Source organism: Pseudochaenichthys georgianus, chromosome 13 (genome assembly GCF_902827115.2).
Source record: "Pseudochaenichthys georgianus chromosome 13, fPseGeo1.2, whole genome shotgun sequence".
Lineage (NCBI taxonomy): Eukaryota > Metazoa > Chordata > Actinopteri > Perciformes > Channichthyidae > Pseudochaenichthys > Pseudochaenichthys georgianus.
Genome location: NC_047515.1, coordinates 35,174,129 through 35,193,228, shown reverse-complemented (window position 1 = coordinate 35,193,228; position 19,100 = coordinate 35,174,129). Strand labels below are relative to the sequence as shown.

The 19,100-nt window shown below is 41.7% G+C and overlaps 1 protein-coding gene across 1 annotated transcript in view; it reads left to right on the top strand.

The window, feature by feature from the left end:
• kcnj5 (potassium inwardly rectifying channel subfamily J member 5) overlaps positions 1-11,680 on the top strand; it is a 44,560-nt gene extending 32,880 nt beyond the window's left edge. The window contains exon 4 of the mRNA XM_034098194.1: positions 9,197-11,680. Within this exon, the coding sequence (XP_033954085.1) occupies positions 9,197-9,582 (386 nt within the window). The 3' untranslated portion in view covers positions 9,583-11,680. The remainder of the gene's footprint in view (positions 1-9,196) is intronic.
• The last annotated feature ends 7,420 nt before the right edge of the window (positions 11,681-19,100 follow it).

The window sequence follows — 19,100 nt, the reverse complement described above, 5'->3', positions numbered from 1 at the left end:
TCAACTTAGGCATCACTCCCAAAAAAAAAAAGTATACAAATATTCATAACTCATATTCGAATACATGAATAATTATTCGAATACCTGAATAATTTCGATTAATCGTTCCCATCCTTTGCGCCGCAAAACAGTCTGTTCCCGCAATAGTCACTGGGGCATACCAGCAGTCCTCGACCCAGGTTCGGCCCAGCCTGATGATTCGCTCAGGCTGGCCGCCAGCCTCTTCTGGTTGTAACACTTCTGCTTGGTTAATGCTCTGCAACGTTTCCTCATTTGACGAGGGACGGGACACATCAGGGGACGGCATTGTCCCGGTTATGCAGACCCGGCCCCGTTTCCCTGGTTAGCTGTGCTGCGAGGGCAGGCTGTCCACACCCCCAGCAGATCCTCTGACGGGGTCTCGGAGACTGCTCCTCTCTCAGCGTGGTGGCACGCACAAGCTGTGTACATTTTTCCACCCAGGCCGGCTCTGCTGTATTCAGCTCAATACCACATGCAGCGCTCACCTTCGGTGTGTGGTCATCCACACTCCATGAAGCAGTACATAGTAGGGATCGACCGATATGGCTTGTTCAAGGCCGATACCGATACCGATTATTAGTAATCAAGGAGACCGATAACCGATATTTGGAACCGATATACATTTGCAGTAAAATCAGAAAATCTTGGTGTCAAAATGTAGAATAACACAAACTCCAACACAACTCAACACAACGTATTTGAAATGCATTTAAGCATATATTATGTTTAATTAACTTTTAAACATCTTACAACTGGTTTCCTCTCTGTGCCCTTTTCTTTAGTGCAGTCATCTGCAATGAGTTAGAGAGAGAGACAAGAAGTGGGGCTGCAGGCTGACATGCTTAACTAACAATAATGCTTAATTTATTATATCTGTCTATCTAGCATAAAATCCCAATAAGCTGCTAGCAACTGCAAAACACTAGTGCTAATGTTTTGCAAACTATTAAAAGTGAGGCTATTACAGTAGACCTAACATTAGTCTAGTATCCTCACTTATAATATTTTGCTAAAAATTTGCTAGATACATGTTGGCTAGCTAATGAGCTTCACATATCAACCTGAAAAACTGTGAGGCTCCACTCGCATTGCTCGTGTACACAGAAGGCTTGTTTGAGACAAGCAAGACCTGCGCAGACCTGCGCAGACCTGCGCAGTTGCGATCAACGTCTTGCTAGTGCGTTGCATGATGATTAGTCATTTTGTCCAACTTGCTCTGGAGGCTTGCCCACATGAGACTTTGAAATCTCGCGGGACAAAGACGCCCGCAGCCTTGAGAGCGAGGCGAGGCGAGTTGGAGCAGTTGCTCTCCACGAGCTGCGGAAGCTAAATGCTTGATGGGAAACGGCTCGCTGGTATCTCGAGCTGAGCGCTCATTGGTGGTTTTTACCACGTGCTGCTGATTAAACTCTCCAATTGGCTGGCAAAAGTTTGTTGTTGTTTTGTGTCAATTTTACATCGCCACTTCCATTCCCATTTTTCATCATTGTTCCACAATGTTTATCATCATGAAATTAATATCTATATATTTTATACTATACTGCTTACCGTTTTCATACTTTATATATCTTAGCATATTCATACACACTGTTCACACTGCTCACAGGCTGATTTCTAGTGTATTCATACCCCACTGTTTATTCATCATTCAATTCATTCTATGTTATTCTGTAGATTGTGTACATTACTTTCCACTTCACTGCTTGTTGCACCTGGTTAGAAGCTAAACTGCATTTCGTTGTCTCAGTACCTGTAATCTGTGCAATAACAATAAAGTTGAATCTAATCTTGAGCAGGAACACATGTATTTACTTAGTACATATCTGACATTAACGACACAACACGTGTGCATTCTTTATAAATGCAAACCGAGTCAAGCCGACTCCGGAGGTGGCGGTATGCACCTTAAAGTTGTTTGCAATCCGCCAAAAACCGAGAGAAGAATGCGAAGAATGCGAAGAAGAAGATGAAGAAGAAGAAGCCGGCAATGTGTCTCAAACAAGCCTAGTGTGGTGACTGCAGCCAGAGAAACTGCCGCATCAGAGCCAAAGTTTTATCGGCAATTTGATTAAAAAAAAAGGCCGATACCGATAATCGGTCAAATGCGGAATATCGGTCGACGCCTAGTACATAGCATCTCTCTCTCTGTGGCTAGCTCCAAAGCCTCCTGTAGAGACTTGGGGTGGGCGAGCAAAGTCTGTGTACGCAGGTCGGCTGGTAGTAGGCCCTGGAGGAAGTAGTCCCGGGCTAACTCACTCTGGATAACAGGAGGCATCTGAGCATAGGTGCGGTGAACCAGCCCCTCATTGTCATTGGCGAGGTCCCTCAGCGGCTCCCCAGGCCGACGCTTGCGGCTACACAGTTCAGAGCGGAGCAGGCTAGCTGTAGAGCATAGTCCAAAGCGCCTCTTTAAAGCTCCCACCAATGCATCATAGTCACTCCTATCATCAGGGTTAAAGTGCCAGTGAAGTGCATTTTTTTGCGCCAAAATGAAATGGCAGTTTCATTCCTTACATATCATTGTGCCTGTTCATGGCTAAAATAATTTTAATTATTGATTAATTAATTATGAAAAATTAAAAAATATTTTTTAATAATAACGGCCGTCTGAGCCTACCGGAAGTTGCAGACGATAGCGGCGGTGACGTCACAAGATGGGCCCAGTTGTGATTGTAAACATGGCGGAGACTTTGGAAAGTGATACAAGTGTGAGAGAAATGATTGATTTTGACAGTTTTTCTCGATTTAATTCCATTTCCTGCCTTTCTACAAATATATTAGGGACTATAGTGTTAACAAATCCAAGAAAAATGTGTAATGTACATAATGAGTGTGCACACTTATCTAGTATCCTATCCATGTGAACCTGTTTTATTTGTGATGACCTCACACCCTCACCCGGGAAGATGTTTTTCTTTAAATTGAAGTTAAAGGCATCAATCTGGTGCACTTTGAGGGCAACATTAAGAGATTTATGGATACAGCTCTCAACACTCATATCAAACATATATTTAAATAATCAAAAAACATTGGAAGGATTTCTTAACCTATTTTATACAACTAACATAGATGGAAATATTTGTTTACATAGATGACCAAACCAACTGAGATAACTTAGGCTACAGTTTACAATCTAATCACTCAGAGTCCTTTACCTCCCTGAGCTGACATTATCTCTCTCAGTCCAACAGGAGAGGACTCTCCCTCTTGAAACAGCTAATCTCCGTTAGCTCCGAGCTAGCACTAGATGCTAACAACAACCCTGTAACTCTCTCAGTCTCTCTTTCTCTCTCTCTCGAATCGACCAGTGGCCTTTATTTGTCATGAACAATCAACGAATCTACGAAACAATGACACCAGCCAGACTCACCTTCATCTTTTGGGAACAGAAACATCGCCACTTCGGCAGACTTGACATTACTACAGCCAGCGGCAATGCATCGCTTCCCGTGTGTTTTTCCTCCCTTTTTCTTCACTGTCGCCTCCATTGTCAGGTTTTCTCGATTGGCAATCACTTCCAGTCGACTCCGACACACTTTCCAGTAAAATACTCGCTCAAAAACTTTGATAAATTCGACTTTGAAACAGAGAAACAATACACTGTGATGAATGTAAACACTTCGGAAGCGACCATCTTGTGACGTCACGCAGTAGCTCGCAAGCCACGCCCACGAAGGCGGAGGTCAACTGCGGATCTCACGGCAGCAAATTCAAAACTCATCAAATTAGTTGCTATTCCAACATCTTTTGATATGGGTTTCAATGGACAATTTTGGTCATTACTATATGTATTAGCATAACAGATCATGCACAGGCGCACACTTCACGGGGTCTTTAAGTAGCAGCAGGCTGGTTAAAGCATCCCCAGTAACGGAGCGTCCACACTACAGCTTCAAAAAAAGCTTGGAGCTGGGCGTGTCTGAAGCTTGGGGATTTTATTCGAGCAACGCGACCAACAACCAATCACATGAATCTCCCACCCCCGACATACAAAGTAAAAAACCCCGGGGATTTTATGCGAGCAATATATATATATATATATATAAACTCCCCAAACAGGCGAAAACCTACCAGTTTCACCCACTGTTTCTGCCACCTCCCTCTAGGGGTGTTGAAAATAATCGTTTCTACGATGCATTGCGATGCGGACGTGGACGATTCGGTCTCGATGCAGTGACGGAAGATAATCGGTTATAGAGTAGTAACGTTGCTTCCTGATTTTCCGGCCGCGGCTTTACTATAACGTTTTTTCTGTCACTTTAATATGAAATCGGTCGGTGGCGCAGAGATCAGGGAACAAACGTGACAGCGGCACAGCAACACCGAACACCGAGCAGTCTGCTTTATCCACCAACACAAGAACACCAGTCCAGAACCAACAGCAGAAGGACCCAATCCGAATCACTCCGTGTCGCTGCGGCTCAGAGACACAGACAGGGATTTATGTTTTTCAAAAATAATCGCGTTACAATCATGTCAGGTTTTTGGTGGATTTAATTAAGTCTTGGATTGCAAAGTATGAATGTCCTCTATCAATTTTCAGACGATATATACGAGTGTAAAGTTTGTGAAGGCAGGAGGAAAAAAGCTTCCGCGATCACCGTCTCCTCTCCGTTCCTCCAAGCCCCGCCCCCTCCCTGAAAATAATGAGTGACATGCTGATAGTGACCCGATAGAAACTTTATTATTCACTTAATCACTGAGATATAATGAAGCTAATTTAATCTCATACATTCATGGGATTTATGTAACAGTAAAACAGAGAATGTAAGTGTGCACCCACATGCAGTATTTTTGTTTGTATATGCTGTTGTCTGCTGTGTTCAGACTCAAGTCCTGTGTGTGATGCCACATTCAGGACATTCAGTGTCCTTTCTTAACAGAAGACCGTGGCTAGAAGCTGCAGCTAGACTGCAGAAGCATTAGCTTTTTGTTTTTGAGGATGGAACAACTTCACACACGGAGGCTAGACCTATACAATTCATTAATTTTGGTTTATAGATTAATGTCAAGACATTTATGTTATTGATTTCTGAAGCACTTTCTAAATAATAAAAAGAGAGTTCATATGTATTTACTGCATGTATGCATTGATGAAAAATAAGCCATGTGCAGTAATATAGAAAATTGAGGATGCAACGCATTGGTATGAATCGTGATGCACCGGGATATCGAACCGAATGGAATCGTTGACAGGATAATCGTAATCGAATCGAATCGTGAGACCAGTGAAGATGCACAGCCCTACCTCCCTCCATGACTGGTTCTTCCGGTTTGTATCCCGGTAGGTGAAGAGGGTCTGGTCATACAAAACCGGGTGCTTTGCTACGGCGATAATTTAGTTTCTCCTCCATCTTTTTTTGAAATATAGAAATGAACGGTGGGATATCTCTCCCAGCTTAGACGCGGTTTGATTGGCTAGGGCTTGAGCTTTCAGATTTTCAGAAACGGGATTTGATTGGCTGGCGCTGGCTACTCCGGCGTCTCCGGAATGTTCAACTGCTGACGCCGGAGACGGCGGAGACGGACCACTATGCTACCGACAATTGAGTTCGGCGAAAAAGCGAGGCAACGTGACGTCACCCCATTCAAAGTGAATGGGCAGATTGAAGCTGTCGACACTGTAGTGTGGATGGGCCGTAAGGCACATTGCAAGCTGGAGGGCCTTTTCTTCAGCAGACCACCTGCCAGCCTTGGCTATCAATTCAAATTGTGCCTGGAATGCTTCCCAGTTAGCTTTGCCATCATACCTGGGGGTTTTCATAGATGAGGGGAGGGCTTCTCTGTGCTGCTCAGTGTGTTGACTCGTGCCTGCCCTCTTTGTCTCTGTTTTCCCGCGTGTGGCGTATCTATCGGGGGAGTAGCCAGAGCAGTCGAAGCCAGCCTCAGCGGCCATTCTCATGGTCATTTCTCTCACCCGCTCTCTGTGGCTGTCCGTTGCCCGACCCTCAGCAGCGCCGAAGTGTTGCCGCTGGTCAGCTTCCTCCTCCCGTTTAATTTCAGAGTAGTCCGACAGCGACATGTTCTCACCGAGATGGAAACTGCAGGCTGTATGGCAGCAATCACTGTAGCACGCCGCTAGTTAGCTGCCGTTAATCCGAGTTGAACTTTTACTTCTGACACCAAATGTAGCGTCTCGCTACAGGAACACAAGGAGGCTTAGTTTGTCCTTTATCCGGGAGTTTATTGCACAGATCACAGGTTACTGTTGGCCATAACCACACCAAAACAATCTACTAACCCTGTCGTATTCTCACACTCCGTCACGTCTCCCGCTAGCTCTCTCCTAGCTTCCCGCGTCCCTCTCCCCAGGAACCTCCCTCTTCCAGCCCCAACCAACCAGACAACACTCTCCCACCCAAACCCACAGCTACAGGTCACAAGAACCGTCCATCAAAACAGTGGCACATTCACTGACACTCTGTAAAATGCAAACAAACTCTGAACAACAAACACATCAACATTATAACCAGTCCGTTACAATACGATGGCCCTCACGAATGGCCCGATGTTGCTACGATCACAGCCGAATTTGAACATTTCCTTTATCGTGTGTCCATCGGGTTGTTTTATTGCACAAAAAAATCATGTAAACATATTATGTAAATAACCCAATTTGTGTTCTGTGAAACTAAAAAGGATATAATATATTATTTTGAAGGACAGTTGACAGGAAGTTGTTGTTGTTATGGAAACAACATTACGGAGAAAACATAATATTTTCTACATATAAAGACGAATAAAGTAAAGAACAAAGTCTGAAGATATCAGTACAGTATCATAGTACTGTAACATAATTGTTTTTGGTACTTTCATTGTAGTTGTATGTCTTAAATGTAATGTAAATGTTGCCTTCGTGTGTGGTTCGGGGCCAGCTTCGTGCGAAATTCACAATTCCATATTCGTGTGTCCATCGGGTGTCAATTTCGGGACAGTGTGACAGGGCCAGGGGCTTAACCCATTTTAGTACAATGGCTACTGCTCGTATTCCAACCGTCAATTCTTGAAGCACCCTGCAGCACACTCTTTTCAATTGAATGTTAAAAACACCAAAACAGGTATTTTTTAGAAAAGATGCAGGAGGAAAAACGTAATTCGCTGATCTGGCACCAAGAGCAGGACAGGAAAGCGGGACACATTACACATTACAATAGTTGGAACCTTTGGGTGTGAAAAATGAAAAGATTGTCTTCAAATATGGATAATCGGAACTAGTATTCCTAAGAGCTGTATCTGACAAATGTATGTGTGTTTCATATTGGAAGATGTGGGATTGTACTTCTTTGTTTTTGTAGTGAATGATCTAATCCCTTAGAAAATTATCTAAATGTGGTTCAACATTAAATCAACCTTATTCCCGTGCATTAGCAACATACTGAAGCCATGAATGTGATGACTTTCAGTAACCCTGTTCATTTAACATCTTGGAGTCTGAAGTCAATAGCACTTGGACTATTGGAATGTGGATTAAACCTTGATAAACATGATAAAAATGCGTGCTTTTGAATGCTAATAGGACATTATACTAAAAGAGCTTCACAAAGTAGAAGGGTTCAAACCAAGACATCAAACAATGTGCCAACATCCTTAATAAACACTATAGAAAATATATCTCATATGAAAGACGCTATATTGTCTTTGATGATCCAGTGACAGAAATAACAAACATTTCACAAGTTAAATGTGGAAACTAGGCCACTCATTTCCACAGGGGAAAGCTGAAGAAAAGGTGCAAAAGCCCCTCCTCTCACCGTGACATAGGACACCAAATCAATTTGGCTTCTTACTTACAGTACATCTATTTTAGAGCCCATTAAAGTTTGAAATTATTTGTGATGCAATGCATTTAGAAATAGACAGAGCATTATGTAACTAAGCAGCTGGGTGAGTTACCTATGGTGAGTCAGATGTTTAGAGTTAAAGTGATCCACCACCCAAAACCTGTCTTTCTCACCCTTTTTAAGCATGCCAGTTCCTGATTAACTTCATAACTGTGTAGCCAAAGCCAACAACACACAGGGGTGGTCTCGCCAAAGCAGAATGGTTACAAAATCGTAGAGATCCTCGTTTCATTCACGTTGGCGGCACCCAAGCAATAGTTTAAGGTGTCTTTATGGATTAATGGGAAAAAGGCTCACTGAAAATGGTCTTACCTCATGTGATAGTGACTCAACAGATTTGTATTTAAGTAAAAATTTCAAAATAATTAATTTGGGAAGCTAAACGTTTAGTAGTTAATAAGTGTGAGTGTGGACTAGATGCTAGTTTCATGTCGCACATGTAGGCTGTCTCCGTTTGTTCATCACCTTTCTTCTTCTTTTTTTACAATTAAGGCAGGCATTTGTTTAAGCCATGAACGGCAGTGTACAAATGTTTTTTAAAAATTCAATTTGCATCTTAATATGGCAATGTTGAATCCCCCAAAAACCTAGTGCCCTACCGCTAATGCTAATGAGAGTGCCTCTGGTTACCACTAATCGGAAGATTCATACTGTAGTAACAATGGGCTAATTCATGTTTGATTAATTATGTGTTTGGTTCTAACTTTGAAGTTATTGTTTTGTTTGTTTTTTGTACAACAAGCCATAAGTTGCTTGGCAAACTTTCTGTAGCTCAGGTGTACCTTTTACATTACGTTTACGTTGCCAGCTCTGGCTAACAAAGGCTTACTGGGACATTTCATATTATAAGTTTCACCTTTTGCTGCAATAATTGAACAAATGTACCACCTGTACAAAGCAAGGTGTTTTTACAAATAGACCCTTGTGAATGATGGCAATATCAAGAAATGTACAGTATCATTAACATTACAAGAGAACAAGTCTTCCTCTCTTTCCATTTCTAAAGAAAGTGCTAATATTTCAGAAAATAAACACAGATCACTTTTATACTGTTGTGTGAGATTTTAGCACAAACCTTATCAGCCAAACAGCTCATACTTTCTTTACTTTCTTTTTAGATCAGTAAGTTTAGCGAAAACACTGTGTAGGTCTTGGCCTTTTCTGTCTACAGAGACTGAATAACCGTTAATATTTTACTGATGCTGTCTCTCTTTCTGCTTCTCCTTCCAACTTTTTTCATCTGTGTGTGTGTGTTTGTTTGTTTGGTTGTTTGTCCATTCTGATTGTGTCCTTGTGTGCATGTGGACACCTAAACCTATCCATACCTGTGACAGGGATGACATGTCAGGCACGAAGTTCCTACCTGGACACAGAGGTACTTTGGGGCTACCGCTTCACACCGGTGCTCTCCCTGGAGAAGGGCTTCTACGAAGTAGACTACAACAACTTCCACGAAATCTACGAGACCAACACCCCCACCTGCAGCGCTAAGGAGCTAGCTGCTAAGCTTCGGGAGGGGCCACTATTGCCTCAGCTCACGCTCCTCAGCCCTGAGCCCAAAATGCATACTTTTGACACCCTGGACAGCATGTCCGAAGGGGACCCACTCAGCCCGGATGAGGAAAAAGAGGAGAGAGATTCAGGGGGTGACAGAGGAGAGACTAATGGCTCAGCTGCTGCTTTGGAGGATCTGCCACTTGCTGATGGACTGCCTGAGTGATGTGACAGGGCGGCCACATCAGCCAAAAAATCCAAGAGAGACTGGGCAAGAGGACAGGACAATATAATGCTTTATTTAGTCAATGGCCAGCTTGTTCCTTTGCAATGCTTGGAGATACAAGACATCCAGCCCCCGACTCATGCAATACTCCTCTACTAGAGTGTCAATCTATAGTGTAGATTGGTTTTGTAGACACGTAAGTACATACACAGACACACACACATGCAGTATCTATATCTACACTTAAAAGGTTGGTGGCTCAGATTGTCTTTTTATAATCGTAACGACCACTTACTGCTCTAACAGCTCAAGTTGTATAATGTGAACTTGAGTTGAAACTGGTAGCCATGACAGAGTACCATGGGCTTATTATGGATACTCGATTATTCTCATTTTAGAGTGTGTTGATTCAGCTTCATTTGAACAAAGCATCAGCCTCATAACTCAGCTAATGTGTCTGACAGTCCGCTTCTTAGTGTCAAAGGAACCTTGTTATTGACACTTTTTAAAATATGGAATATTATTATTTCCTTTCTCTGTCAGTGTTGTTATTATTCTGTGTCAGTTACCCAATTCACCCAGGGAAGAAATGTATGAGGCTCTTAGTAGCATTTGCATAAGAAAACATAGGAAATTGTAAAAGGCAATGTGCACTGGCAACCACTATCCACATTTTCTTTCTTTCTTCACACCTTCCTCGTGGTTGTACTGTCATGAATCCCCAATCATAGTGTGTCGGATTGTCTTTATAAAATATTGGGAGCGTGGACCTAAAATAAACCAGCTAGTACCTCATTTTATACTCATTTAAGGGTTTGAAATGAACAATAACATCTAGGCAAATGCTGGTAAAAGCTGTAATGTTACTGACCGACTTTCAAAACATCTTGACTGGTTAAAGATTAAATATCACTTCCAGCTGCAGCAACTAAAACATTAATTCCAAGCCCTTTTCTTGGTATGTAAAGCACAATTTCCCATGAGGTGTCTTCACACTGACCTGTCCACCTACCTAGCCCCCGCTTTAGGCTGGTGCATGTCAGCCCCTAGTTAAAAATGACATTCAGATGTAGATTGAAATATGTATATGAAAAACATCGATGCTCTACTGCTGTTTCAATTGTTCTGGATTTGTACACACCACAAACACATGAATATTTCAGATGCTCTTTAAGCAATATGAAATACATGATGTATGCTTTTGTTTGTTTTGTTTTTGTTTGAAATATTAAAAGATATCCAACCTTGATGCTTTTCAGCTACATGGAAGTTGAGTCTACTGAAGATAGGAACAGGTTTTCTTTCTAATCTCACGAGTTTAGCATATGGCTCATCAGCTGCAATATTTGCCTTTTCTGTAATTATTTCTTCTGAACTTCATCTCTCGTGCTCACCTTATGATTTGAAGTATTTATACTCACACACACACACACACACACACGCACACTTGGCTCAATCTGCACTTGGCCCTGTTCCACCAACCGCCCCTGCATCTCTTGCTTGATATAGTGTTGCCCTTGTGATAAGGCAAACACTTTTCTTGCAAAGGCCATAGCCTACAATATTTGTTTAGATTTCTCTAAAAAGGACACATGGCTTGCATGCATGAACCAACCCCTATGTGTCCCATTGATGAGTACGTTTAATACAGTAAGAAATACAGGGTATTTTCTAGGCATGCAAATTATGAGATTTCTATTATATATATATGATCAGATAATGTTTTAATAATAAATTATCATTTGTTGAAAGAAAAATTCCTGATTTAAAATCTCCCGCTCCCAAATTTAATATTAAATTGTTTTCTTTTTCTTCTTACAGATGCTTGTCTGATCAATGTATTTATTTCCACTGTGACAGTTCAGCATCTTATAATGTATTCCATTTGCTACACTATACTTTTGTCATGAGCGAGAGATCATCTTTCATTGCTGGAATGTCATCTGTTGTCTATGTGTTCTCATGGGAATAAACATAATATGGCCGAAAGAACAACATGTTCCTGTTAGATAATGTGTTCATGCATGAGCAAATGTATGAGAGTGGGTAATAATTTGTTCACCTAGCTTTGCAACTGGAGGATCAGAAAGTACCTTGATTTACCACGTGTGACGTTGCTATCAGCTTAGTGTGACAAAATGAATGGCCATTTCTTAAATAGAACTGTGTCTTTTACCTAAAAACTGGATTAGTTGTGTATCAAATCATAAAAAAAGACCTTTCATTATCAGCACAGAACAATCTTGTCTTGTCCTGAAGCTTGAGGCAAAACCTGCTTCAAGCATGCTAGTGGAGCAGATATGAGGGATAACATCAATAACTTTTTACGCCCCTTTTCCTTGCTTAAATTTGAATGAATTATATAAAAGTATACAGTGAATGCCTTTCAGAAGCAACCCAAACCCTTCCTGTGCTAAACCCTGAAATCTAACAATAGTTGCCCAAGCCTGTGAAGGAAAAAGAACCGATGGTTTCTCGTGGATTAACATGATTGCGGATGCTGGAGTCCTCAGGAACTTCTACCAGCATCCCTGAGTCAGCGTTGTGTGTTGCGAGACTACAATTACACAGACACATGCACACACGCACACACACACACACACACACACACACACACACACACACACACACACACACACACACACACACACACACACACACACACACACACACACACACACACACAGGAAGACACAATCACAGAAAACAGCCGGCAGACTGAATAAGAAGGCCACAGCTTCAGAGAAAACACGGCAGAAGTCACAATGGTAATCGCATTTTTTCAAGGGTACAAGCAGTCATAAAATGAGACATGATGTTTCATTTGATGGCTAGTGTGTCATAGAAAATCACTGAATCACAGCAATGTGCTGTCAAGGCTATTCTTGTCCGAGCTATTACATTTAGGACAGCTGACAGTCCCTGATTCAAATCTGAATAATGTACGATGATGAATATAAGGCGCCATTGATTTGTGCATTGAAATAGGTCCAAGGCAGGTGCATGTGGGTGAGCATGGGTGTGTGTGTGAGAAATTAAGAGATCAGGATATAATCACGCATCACAATCACAAGTCAAGAAACACACAATAACACCCATAAACACACAACAAGACGCAGTTATTCATTTAAGCTTTTGCCAAGTTAGATGTGCCCTTTTAACAATGAGTAACTTATGAAAGGATACGAACAAAGGCAGATAATATTGCTTAAGCTAATGAATGGCCCCCAAAACAGTATAGCTATACTTCTTTCTTTTATCATGGCAAGCTAATTCTTCCCTTCTCCTTTAAATAATGAATGCATGGGACGAAGAAGGAAGCGCATAGGCCATTAACAACTGTGTAGTCCGAATAAAACATCCTGCACAAGAAAGAGAATTATAGACACAGTAAGAAAGAAAAAAAAGCAAGTGGGAGGAATTTTACTCTGGTGCAACACAATAGTGCAAGCTCTTTCCGTATACTTGCTCCATCCTCGGACTCCCCTTATTCTGCTCAAACGACTCCCACACAGATAGAACACACATACAGAAGTGCAATTCCCTATTGCACTTATTTTTCACAGTATTTCCCACATTTTTCGATGGGTTGCCTTGTGATTAAAAGGCAACCTACCAGACCCCATTGTCCACTATTTGGCAACTCTGACTCCCTGCTGCAATTATGTCTTATTAAGCATTCAAATATGCTCTAATGTAATGGTTCCTGTGTCTTCATCCTATTAGAGTCCCCACTGGTAAAAAAGAGGCTTTATGCATGTCATTTGTTTCTCTTCTCTATTCGAAGCTTGTAATATAACACTCCTTGTGCACATGTTCTGGTGACTAGGTTGAGACCTCTTTTGCACGCTCATCGTCATGTGCAGCTTTGTGTCGCATCCCATGGGACCTGGTGGATTTCCTGGAAATCTCCCACTGCACTGTTACAGCTTGTACATCCTTTCTGCGTTTCGTGTCCGTGCAAAGCTGCTGTCAAGCAGATGTGGTTTCATTTATACTGCACTTCAGGGTCAGTCGATCTGGTCTTCCATGCTTGCGCTTTTCCCAATCCACACTGACTTCTAGTAAGTTGTTTTGCAGGAGTTTATTGCCAGTTGTATTTCTTAAATGTTGGTAACGGCCAGATTCCCTCGGCGGATATTGTCAAACAACCTCTCTTAAAAAAAAAGTATTAACTTTGTTACCTTCTTCTTTTTCTTGGCAAACCTACGGTGGCCGACAGGTGCACACGCTTTACGATCCCATCACTTTTAGTGTCCCGAGGTTTCTGTTGTGTTTTGAGCTACTTGCAATGTATTTTATTTTCAGCATGTTGTACTTGCAGTGTTTCGTTTCGTCAGCACTTTTAGTAAACCCTGCGCATGTGTTTTCAAAGTGGTGAAGATGTTTCTTCATCTGCATGTGTTTTAGCAAATTAGTTTTTTTATATTTACATTTAAAAGTGCTGCGCGTTTCTCCTAATGAAAGTGTTTTGCATGTTTGCACTTCTCGGCCATCGAACCAGCTCGAGGTGCATAAACTGGACTAGAGTATGGAAAAAAACTGATGACACTATGTGACGTGCTTCCTTTCAAATGCATACCGTCACAAATGTTGAGCTTCTCTTGGATGGACCCTCGCCAACATGCGGATTTTGAATGTAGTCTGCAAAAAAGTTACAAGACTCCAGGATCCAGCCGTGAACAGGATACACAACGTTATGTAATACAGCTTCGCACAGAGCAAGTGAACCAATCACAAGAAGGTGACGTTCTTCAGTCTGCTGTTTGTTCATGGTGAAAATCAGTTTGGAGCGGTTCATTCAGGGGAAAAAATGTATTAAGAAATATCGGAAATCCGAGTGAAACACAACATAGGATCTGATTTTTCCCAGGGCAGAAACATGACACGCTTCCATACAGCACAACATACAGCCTCAGCACACATTGCTAACACTGTCTTGTCATGTGTGAACATACATTTCACAGATCCTGGCTAGAAGTATGAGAGGAGAAAACCAGCACTGGCAAGTCTGTTGGGTTCTGTATAAAAGAAGCGTAATAAAGGATGTCTTTCCGGAGTTCTGAAGGCAGCAGGCAGACAGATGCACAAACACAGAAAGAGAAACCTTTGCCTTTTCCCAGCCAGAGGTCGGTCCTTTGATGTGTTAGGACGATGGCAGCCTTTGATGAAGATTTCTATGGCCACAGAGTGTCTGCGGCTTCGAATTAAGCTTGCTAAGCTTCTGCTGAGAAGCAAAGGCAGGCATCCGCCTCCGTCTGTTCTGTCATTTCTGCTTGTTTTCTTGATTTTCCGGTCATTAACCTCTCCTGTCATTTCAGATACCTGACATTCTCCACAGACCCTGTAGTTCCCTCAGTGTTCTTGCTATTACCTGCCAGATCAGCCGTCCCCAATTGCCTGATTAGCTTCCCTGCATATAAACCAGCCTTCTTACTCCAGCAATTTGCCAGATGGAATAACTTGCTGTGAAGTTTTCAGGCTAAATTCAGCCTGCAGGCAAAAGTGGCCAAATCAGATTCGTTTTGCATATATGTGACTCAGATCTGACTTTTTCTCTGAACATCACAGATACCATGAGCACCAATGCTTGCCCTGACACTTTATATGGATGAGCTTTTCCCAGCTCAATCTGACAGCCACAAAGCGAGGATGAAGTGGGTGCATGACACGATTCGTCAGAGCCAACAACACCGTTAAATACATCGTCTTGCCAACGAGCTAAAAGGAGCAGGCCCAATTATGCATTCAAACACTGTGGTGACAATTTTGTATGAAATGTGCCTGCTAGTGTTATTCGTCTGGAGGCAGAAAGAGGTGAGAGTGAATAAATGAAAATAATTAAACAAACAGCATGACAGCATGTTATGTTACATGTTTGTTATTCTCCACGCATGTAGCTCGGATCAAGACCATGAGCAGTTAATACCGGAATCTGATATTGGCCACATTTAAAAACGATAATCTTACCAGCCAAACTAAAAATCCAGATCAGAGCATTAAATCCAAAATGAAGACTGAGGCGTACAATGGGAATGTAGCTTAGCGTTCTAGCCTTCATACCTAACCATATCGTGTTTCCAGTTCTGCTCTTCTGCTTCTTGCTTGCTTTGTTAATCTTTGATGAAGTACCTGTTGCCAAACTCTGCCTTGATCTTCTCACCAAGTAAAAGACTGCTTGCTTTCAACCACCCTGCCTCTGAGTCTTGCTTTTGTGTCCACACATGGTCCACATGTATGTAAAGAACCATCACAAATACTCAAGGACGTAAACTGAATCCCTGAAACTTTGGTCAACATTTTGCAAATTATTTATATTTGCCTTCTCACCAAGGGTTATAGAAGAAGATAGTAAACACTGATGTCTCTACAGTTAATATTAAGCTGATCAGCTGGCTAGCTTAGGAGAATGGAAACAGCTAGCATGGCTCTGTTTGACGATAGCAAGCTAGCTTCTTACCCTGTGTTTCAGTGTCTAAGCTAATCGTCATATATTGAATAAAGTTATGAGAACATCCCAGAATGAATATCTGTTGTGTTAACAGTCTTGCATGTAAAAAGCTCACAACCTAAAAAGAAACAACAAGGGAAATTAAATATTTTAAATAATGTTCGTCATGTCAGAAACTAATAAGGCTCTCATTTTTGTTGTTATGCTCTGTAAAATAATTACGTCACTGCAGTGTCTTTAAAGAATGTACTAGAGTTCAGGCTTAGATTAATTAACAATAAGCTTTTAGCATCAGAGTCAGTCATACGTAACTTCATCATTATAACTGAACACGAACAACATTTTAGACTCCGGCATGTGGTGAGTTTGTAATCCCGAAGCTCACTGACTCATCATCATGACACATCACGGTGAGATGCAGCAAACATCGGATGTGGGGGAAAACAAGAGATTATGCTGAAGGTGTGTTTGTTTTTTTGCGTTTTCTTTGCTTTTTAGTTTGTTCGACAAACAATGGGGATCTGTAGGTTCCAAGGAGGAGCAGGGGTAGAACGTTGAAAAGAAAACATTCAGAAAGTAACTTGGAAGACAACTTTTCCATTTGTTCGAGCTAAATATGAACCCTATCTCAGAGATAGAGAGGATTTGATCAGGTGACCCTTAGCCAGCTTTTGAAACGAGAAATTGTACATCAAACATTTTCTCAGTTTTTTTATATTAACATTGCATTTAAGTTTGTGGGAAAACAGGAATGCACTTTTGAACTCACGGTGGTTTGAAGCACTCTTGAGAACCTTTTAAATGTGTAGGAGAAAGCAAGTGAAGTCTGTGAGATGTGAAAGATCCCACATCAATGATAGTGATGAAGCAATAGTCCAACACAATGGCTCCAAATGAAGGCATCGGTTAGCTTTGTCTGGTCGCTCTGTAATAAAGGAGCACCTTATTCTAACAGGATTGTTAAGCCTCTTCAAGACCTGCTTTATGTGCATGTAAGGTTCATAGATTGAAACTGTCTGCCATTCAGGAAAGATGCAAAGTTTGGCAGTAAGTTGAGAGCAATGTAAAGAATGTGCAGACAATAAGGACACATAAATACCTTTGAACGCTTTAAGGCTTTATTGATTCAGTAACAAACTAACTGTCTGAATCAATACCCAAGCCAATAAAGCAGTCCTTCTTTTTCTGAGGAAATCATTCAAATGGAATTATGCAAGGTTATTCATGTATTATTTACTCCCCACAGTGAGGGCATAGTGTCTAATGTGGTAGTCGTTGTGTGTATACTGGCGGAAATCATCGAATCACATGAGAAGTGGTTTTACGTGCATTTAATTGAGAAGATGTTGTGCACTGAAAGTATAATAAAACGGAGTTAATTCACTGCATACTGAGCAGTTTACCAGCTTTAATGTAAAAGGCAGCATCGGGAAACCAAATTACCTCATGCAGAGATAGATTTGCTCCCTACATTTATCCTTTTATTTCTCTCTTTCTATCCATCTCTCATTGAGTAGATAACCCGCATGGCTCCCTCTCCCTCCTACGCACCAAAACAAAACAGCACCGGTGGAACGAGCGCTGTCCGGTTCTATCTGTGGATGAACATCACAAGCACAGTCATTCAAATCAATCTAAATGTTTGACGTTGCTTTTGAGAGAATTTGAACACCAGAGTATTTGAACACCAGAGTATTTGAACACCAGAGTATTTGTCACAGGATCTGAAACAATGAATCAAAAGAAAGCTACCTACGTTCCAAATTGCTCGTCTCCTGTGCCTCTGATGATGGGGAAGATTGCAAATCATATTTCATTTTCTCCTCAGTCACCAAAATATCACCTTTTTGAGGCTTTTTCTGAAAGTCTGTGATACAGAATACAGCACACTAACAGCTGAGAGAGTAAGTATACCGCCAGCCAAGACTCAGATATGCTCAGATACATTACGCATACCGCCAATCACATCGCTTTCGTAGAACTCTGCCTCACCACATCTTCTGAGGTGTTTTGGTTTTGAGAGAAAAGTCTTAAATATGTATAGATGCCACATATCTATGCTGTGTGGAATTGTACGGAATTGAAGCATTTTTAAACTGGGGTTATTGTCTCCTTAGGGTGCTGGCATCTACATGCATCTGCTCTGTGTTATACCTCTTCATGCATAAGGCAGCCATCCTTTGTGAGTCATACTATAATCACATCAAGCATGTAGAGCACTACACAGACGCTCCTGCTGTTTCCGACACGTTCACAGCAGGACACTCAGAGTGCGCTGCGGAGGGAAACACTTCCTACATTTCGTTTCCTTTATGCAAACTTCAGCGATGGGGTCTCGAAGACTCTTCAAATCCCGGAAGATGTAAGCATCTTCAACATGCGCTTCCTTGTCCTTCCTCCAGCCCAGCTAGTTGTTTTGCCTGTGACCTTTTAACTGATTCCCCCGGCATCCATGCAGCCTGCAGTCCTTTGCAGTGTGCTCTATCACAAGCAGCATCGCAAACGTTTCCAAAAGGGTCATAAATTGTATGTCAAGCATCAAAGGCAGGCGTTTGAAGATTCGGATACAGATTGCGCATGTTGTTGTCATGATAAAACATTTGAAGGGTGAAGAATTAGTATTATGCTTCCCACACACTGTGATTTGTTTGTTTGCCCTTCAGCCTTGGATTAGGACTATATTTAGACAAGTGAAGTATGCTAATGAGCACCTAGCTTCTGGAAGGCATATCTGACAGCCTCCACCACAGGCTCTGCCAAGTCCATAATCTTTACCCCAAATCCTTCTTTTTCCCAGCTTCTATTTTTTTCCCCTCGTTCCATTGTGTTCTCATTGTTAAAATGCTTATGGAGTTACATAACATACAGGTTGTTCACATGGATATAGGTGAGAAGGGTGGGGGGAGTTCTCACGTTTATTAGTCGCTGAAGTGCATCTTAATTTGACACTTAGCCTCCGGAGAAAAAAAAGAACGTTGCGTAACTGTGCTCTCTCAGATGAGGTGATAAGAAATTAGTCCCCTGTCCGAGCTGTGCCGACTGTGAATCACACTCACACTTACGTACC